The sequence below is a fragment of the Microtus ochrogaster genome, linkage group LG7_11 (assembly GCF_000317375.1).
Source record: "Microtus ochrogaster isolate Prairie Vole_2 linkage group LG7_11, MicOch1.0, whole genome shotgun sequence".
NCBI classification, from domain to species: domain Eukaryota; kingdom Metazoa; phylum Chordata; class Mammalia; order Rodentia; family Cricetidae; genus Microtus; species Microtus ochrogaster.
This window is the reverse complement of record NC_022032.1, coordinates 15282595-15289406: the sequence shown is the minus strand read 5'-3', so window position 1 is coordinate 15289406 and position 6812 is coordinate 15282595. Positions and strand designations below refer to the sequence as shown.

The 6812-nt window shown below is 43.3% G+C and overlaps 1 protein-coding gene across 3 annotated transcripts in view; it reads right to left on the bottom strand.

Annotated features, from left to right (window-relative positions):
• The window catches only part of Slc7a2 (solute carrier family 7 member 2), a 60589-nt gene that overhangs the window by 17550 nt on the left and 36227 nt on the right, over positions 1-6812 (bottom strand). For all 3 annotated transcript variants that reach the window (XM_013352013.2, XM_005362546.3, XM_026786912.1), the window contains exons 2-4: positions 5726-6116; positions 4779-4934; positions 471-636 (exon numbers count right to left, since the gene is read on the bottom strand). In XM_013352013.2, the coding sequence (XP_013207467.1) occupies positions 471-636; positions 4779-4934; positions 5726-6101 (698 nt within the window). In that variant the 5' untranslated portion in view covers positions 6102-6116. The remainder of the gene's footprint in view (positions 1-470; positions 637-4778; positions 4935-5725; positions 6117-6812) is intronic.

Here is a 6812-nt window from a genome sequence, read left to right as displayed (position 1 = left end):
CCTGGAACCTGAAATACAGCTCAGGCTAGACTTAAACATGTGCCATTCCCTCGCCTCGGGCTCCTGTGAGCACCGCTGTGCTGATCTCTATAGATGTTTCTAGACGGAGGAACACAGGAAGCAGGATTTTGACATCTGAGATCCCATATGTGAGCCATGCTCTACAATAAAGGTAAGAAAATTTCTCTTTGCCCCCTGGTGAATTGTTGGGGGGCAGAAGGGGAGCTCTTACAGGGACTAGACTCCACCCTAGAGGCTGCACTGGGAGCCAGCATCTGCAGAGCTTCACACAGTGGCGCAGCTGGAAGCTCATCCCTACCTTAGTTTGGGGAGCCTGGGCAGAGGAGTCACATCCTAGAACCGTGCCCCAGAAGGGGAAGTGCTGCTCTCAGAAAACAGCACTCTTAACACATAACGAGGAGAGGATGGGGGGGGGAAGGGGTAAAGTGGAGAGGGACTAAACATTTTACCTGGCACCCGCTGATATGTTTTTGAGGAAGTCTTCACTGATCTTCCAGTTGGCCACGTTTCCTTTCACAAACCCAGCCACCATGACAAAGAGAAGGACCAGGATGTTAATAGCTGTGAAGAATTTATTCACCCAAGCAGACTCTTTTACTCCAAAGGATAACAGACCTATGGAAAAAGAGAAGGCGTTAACATGGGCTCTTCAGCCATAGACAAGGCAATGGAACCCTGGTGCTAATACGTGCATTGGATATTCCTGCATTAGCAGTCATGCATTTACCTTCCATTTCTTGAGCTCCATTGTTAGTGCACACAACTACATTTCTGTGGAGCAATGCCTTTGAAGACACCACTGATTGTGATTTCTGGAAGCAGACTGTGCTCACACTCGAGAGCTCCATGCTGTCTGTGTAAGTCTAGTAACTCTGGTTATTGTTACCATGGCAGGCACAGGCAGAACCCCTCATTTGAAAGGCTGTCCTTAACAGCTATTCCAGGGCTAATATAAAAGTCTGCCATGCACTTTCTGATCACATCATCAGAAAATAATTCTCCTAGGTGCCATGCCAAAACAGTTCTCTGTTAAATCCATTCTTATATGACAGAATTACTTTATACTAAGAACATAAATATCCTATTCTAATAGTTTGAAAAAAAAAGAACAGTATAAAGAATAGTGATCAACTACGGTATTTCCGTAGAATTCTACATATGCATGTACACACATATATTTCTGTATCAACAAATTTATCATCAGTTTTAACAGCTGCATGACATACTATGTGGAGATGCTTTAATCCCTTATTTATAGACAATTAGGTCACTCTTGGTTTTATTTTATAAACAGCACTGACATCATTACCATCTTATATAAATATCCCTGTGCATTTTCTAACATTTTTCCTTACAATAGTTTACAAATTAAGAGTGTATGGGAGGGCATGCATTGTGTGTCTGTATGTGTATGCATGTATGTGTGTGTATGCATGTAAGTATGTATATAGTACGTGTGTGTGTAGTATATACGCATGTCTGTGTGCGTGCATGCGTGTGTGCATGAGGATGCACATGGAAGCCAGAAGCTGATATGGGTGTCTTTCTTGACTGCGCTGAACTTCATTTTTGACAGTCTCCCACTACACTTGGGGCTCCTCATTTTGACTAGGTTATCTGTCCAGTAGGCTCTAGAGGTTTAGGGATCCTCCTGCCCTAGCTCCTCCCACCCCCAGTGCTGGGGTTACAGATGCACATTGCCATTGCCGGCTTTTAGAGGAGTTCTGGATCCAGACTCGCATTTTCATGCTTGTGAGGCAGCATCTTCCCAGCCCCAGAACATGAATTTTTATAGAGAACAAGATTTGGCACCATTTACATTACATGAATTTTAAGTCAGAGTATTTTATTCATAATGATTTATAAGAGGTGCTTATAGATATTATAAGTACTTATAGATATTAATGTTATTAGCTCTCTGCCAGCCATTCATGGTAATATTTTTCATCTCCATCATTTTAAAAATGACTTCATTTGGTTTATTTCAGTGGTAAATTTAGAGCTCGAGCCCTTGTGTGTGTTAGGCAAATGCTCACGATGAACTTCAGTCCCAACCCGATAACTTATTTTTAACCTTAACTTATTGTTTATAAATGTAAAAAGTTGCTAGACTAACCCACGTGCACCTATCTTAATAGTTACTTTTAATAAGATTCCCCCCAAACTTCAACCCTCAAGTATTCATGTTTCCCTTCAGCTTTAAATGACTATTATACTATCGTATCTTCATCTTTAACCCGCCTGATATACTATATGAAGTGTGGCTCTTAGTCCAGCTTTTACTACCGGGGCAATGGTTGCCATGAAAAGACAATGCCACAGCTCTGCTAGCCTCTCCCCTGCACCCACAGCTCTGCTAGCCTCTCCCCTGCACCCACAGCATCCACTGCCACAGAAGCAGAACTGTGCAGGCAGAGATGAGAGCAGCGGCATTTCACTTCTGCATGTATCGTTCCCACTCTTGACAAAACAACACACTCAACACAAAGTGAAGAACGGGAGTTGGTGCGTCAGGCTAGAAAGACACAACGGTCATGAAAATGTTTTGAAGTTTCAGCACAATGTAGTGCCTCATAGCTAGGGCTTTCCAGTGCTCGGGGAAAAGGCGATGCAAGTGGGAAATTCCCACGGCTAGCTGAACGGCCATATGTATGACATGTGTGTGTATGAGTGCGCGCGCGCACACACACACACACACACACACACACACACACACACAGTATAGCATTCCCTGCATGAACCTCGCAAATAAAGCCTGTCTCTGTGTCTATAAAAAAAAAAAAAACAACCCTGCATCAGTGGCATGAAGGAACGCTGTGGGGTTGGCACAACTATGGACTCTGAGATTGGCAATTGGGTGAGATGTGCCCACCTTCAAGAAGAACAGAGCCACAGCCACATTTTATATGAGGTTCCAAACATGCCAACACACTCTCTACTTGAGTTTCTATCGGCCACCAACAGATTCGATCCCAGTAAATACCTCATGCGAACGCTATCCATGACTCCCTGGTAGCATTCATCAAACAAGTTTCAGCGGACATGTGGCATTGCAATTTGTTTGAGCCACTACTTATAATGGGAGATTTTCATTTTCAAATAGTCTAGCAACAAAGTTTTAATGTAGATTTAGACTACATTTAAAAAGATAGATTCTGAAGGGAAATGAGCAGAGGACACAGACTCAGGCTCAAGCAGAGGCCTCGTCGCTATAGAATTGAACAGTTCTGAACAGCCACAGCTACAGACTTCTCATTATTAAGAGAGTAAAGCTGAATATTTTAAGTTTATTGAAGCCATTTCTAAATAAAACATGATCATATTAACTAGGCTGCTTTGAAACTAAACCGAATCAGTGAAGTTCATTTAATATCACATAATGAAAAATAATGGATGCATTTCTTTTTAAAAAATCCTTTAAAATGAAAAGATTCTGTATTCATATGGGTAGGGAAGGAAGGTGGCGGCAGCTCAAAGGTAGAAATAAAACAACAACTTTGGGCAGTTGGTTCCTCCTCCTACTGCCGCTCCAGGGACTGAACTTGGGTCTTCGTGCTTAACGGCAGTCACCTTTACCCACTTAGCCATGTCAGTGACCCAGAAGGTATTTCTCTTAATGCTTGAAGCAAAGGGCACAATATTATGGATCTATGGAATTTGTTCATGATTGTTTCCCCATCTTTATAATATTCTTAACTAATGAGGCAGATTTTTTTTTTAACATAAGGCTATTTTCTGAAGTGTGAAACCGTCCAGGTAAAACATTTCCTAATAGAAAATTATTTCTGTCACACTCGTTGAGCCCAGGGAGAAAACAGAGGATGAGGCAGAACAGGAAAGCGAGAGGCCAATTACTCAGGGTAAATCACGTAAGAAGCTGGAACAAACAGATCAACGTTAAGAGGGTCTGTAGATAAGGACCAGTCATAACAGAAAATGCTCAAAAAGTCCATGTAAGGGACAGCAGGGATTAACTACTCGTACACAATAAAACTGGCTGCCATCTGCGTGCACACTGCGCTCTATGCCAGGAGCTGCGCGAGGCAGTCGGCGGTATTCACAGTTCATGAATGAACACACTGAGGGAGGAAGAGATGGAGCGCGCCTTTCAAATCCTGCACGCAGTGAGCAGCAGAGAAAGACGAAAAGCCTGGATGCCCCTACTGTAGTTCTTGAGCCTGTTTAAAGCGCTGTCGTACCACGCTGGTGGAAGGTGGAAGGTCCTTTACCAAGTCTGTCTGTCTATGGGATATCAGCATTAGATAATCCCCGGTAGCTGGATCCTTCCTTTTCAAACAAGTGTCTGCAGTAGGCACATGGCAGGAAAACAGCACTTTTTTCTAGAACTAATATGTTTGCTAATGACCTGAGTTGCATTTAACAGGGTAAAACAATACCATGAAACTCATGAAATTTTTTTTTCCCTTATGGAAATACCCTTCCTCTTCTTGAATGTCTCTCATTAGTATTTAAAGACCGATGCTCTCAAAACAAAGACGGGCACCTCCATCCTATGACTTACTGCAATCCAGGTGCCTTCTCCTGCAAAGCCAGGGGCCTCCTTTCACACACATTGAATCCTGTTGTGAAACATGGGGGAGATGAAACCCACAGCGAACCCACACTGATCCTACGGGCCTTGATAGGATACGCTGACCTCATTCCAAGAATCCAGGCTTCAAATCTGCATAGCCTACTTTCCGGGGGCCCCTTGGTGTGGTGCATTTCCGGGAACAGCATAGGACTGGTTTTCTTACCTGCCAGAAGTAGTATAAGGCACACAGCAAAAAAGTCTGGGTACTCCGCCAGGCCAGTATAATTCATTTTGAAATACGTCTTGAAAAACTGACCAATTTGCTTGTTTAGAAGTTCATCGAAGGTGCCACTCCATGCTCTTGCGACACTGGATGTACCTTCCCCAAAGCAGAATGTTCAGAGAATAAAAGGTTACAGGTAGGAAATTAACGAAACTCATCTGCTTACTTGATTCTGGATAAACTTGGCTTAGTTCACACCGACTGAAACTTTAATCACATTAGAAAACCAAATTACTATTACATATACATAAAGATGTCAAGAATACAAGAACACTTTTTTTTTGAGGCAGGGTCTTGTTATCCCAGGTGTGTAAATGCTCATATCAGGCAATTTTATTTGTAATAAATAACTTTCCAGAAGCTAGGGAGATGGCTGAGCAGTTAAATCACTTGCTGCACAAGCAAGATGTCAAGTCAGACCCTTAAGTAGGTAGCACTGGGGAGCACAGTCTCTAAATCTAGCCTTGGAAGGCAGGGGTGGGGCCCTAGAGCAAGCTGGCCAAGTTGAGCTGGAATGTAACCATTGGCCTCAACTGAGAGATCCTGTTTCAGAGGACAAAAGGAAGAGCAATTGGGGGAAGATGCTGATATGTTCTAGGACCTCCCTGTGCCCTGGAAGACAGAATCATATGCACCAGCAAACATGGGAACACAGACACATCACACAAACTCATGAAAGGAAAAAAATTAAAACTTCAAACAATTTTCAAACCCATTAAGAACCATGAATTCAAGGGGGAAGACTTCGGCAGTGAGGATGTATTTTAGAGATGACAAAAACGAGCTGGGGGAACAAGCTGAGATGCGCAGGCTTACCCCTAGTGCTGAGAGTCCCTGGACGGCTATTTTTACCCTGTACACAACCGATATTTGATTTTGGAATTTACCTATGACATATGACAGAATGAGATTCCAGCCGGTGATGAAGGCCCACAGTTCTCCAACCGTTACGTATGTGTATAGATAAGCAGATCCAGTTTTGGGGACTCGGGCCCCAAATTCAGCGTAGCAAAGTCCTGCCATCACCGAGGCCAGGGCGGCGATGAGGAAGGATACCACAATACTGGGACCAGAATCTGCTTTGGCGACTTCCCCAGCCAAGACATAAACCCCAGCGCCAAGAGTGCTTCCAACCCCCAGGGCAATGAGGTCCATGGTGGTTAAGCAGCGGCAGAGTTTGGAATCTTCTAGACTGTCCAGTGTGACGATTTTTCTCCGGATCAGACATCGCGCAAAGGTCAGCGCCGCTCTGCAGGGAATCATGGTGAAGACAGCAGCCTAGGGGAGGAAGGAGAGGAGGGGTTACTAGGAGGGGTCTGCGGCCATCTTCCCTCCCACGGAGCAAAGACAGACAGACAGTTCCCCCTTTTGCTTATTAGATAATTAGTTCATAGCAACCAGAAGGATTAAAGGTGAAAAAGCTGCACATTTCCCAAGTGTCACACATAAAAATTAAAAGGACTCCAACGAGTTACTTTTGGGGTGGAAGAGAAGGTCATTTGAAAGATTCACTATTTGCTCCAATTATTGTAATTTCTGTAGACACATAAAGGAATGCATTTCTTCTTAGATGGCTAATTTACCCCTAACTAGAAGACAAGGTTTAGATCCTGCCCTTAAAACCATTTTCTTCTTTAATCATTCATCCAATTCAAGATTTTGGAGCTTTTTCAAACACCAAGGTTGCACTAGGAATGCATGTAGAATGGCCACACATGTGGGCTCTCGTTTAAGGGGCTTACAGTCTAGCTCTGGCTTAAAAGTAGGTAAAGGATGGTGGTTATATACTTGAAAGCTTTAGTGAATGTGTCAGAACCATGCTATTTTCCTCTTAAGCAGGGATGAATAATGAACACAAAGAGCCCCATTGGCCCAAACAATTTAAGCCTGGAAAATACTATTATATAAAACAAAGTATGGATTTCAGTGATACACACACACACACACACACACACACACACACACACACACACA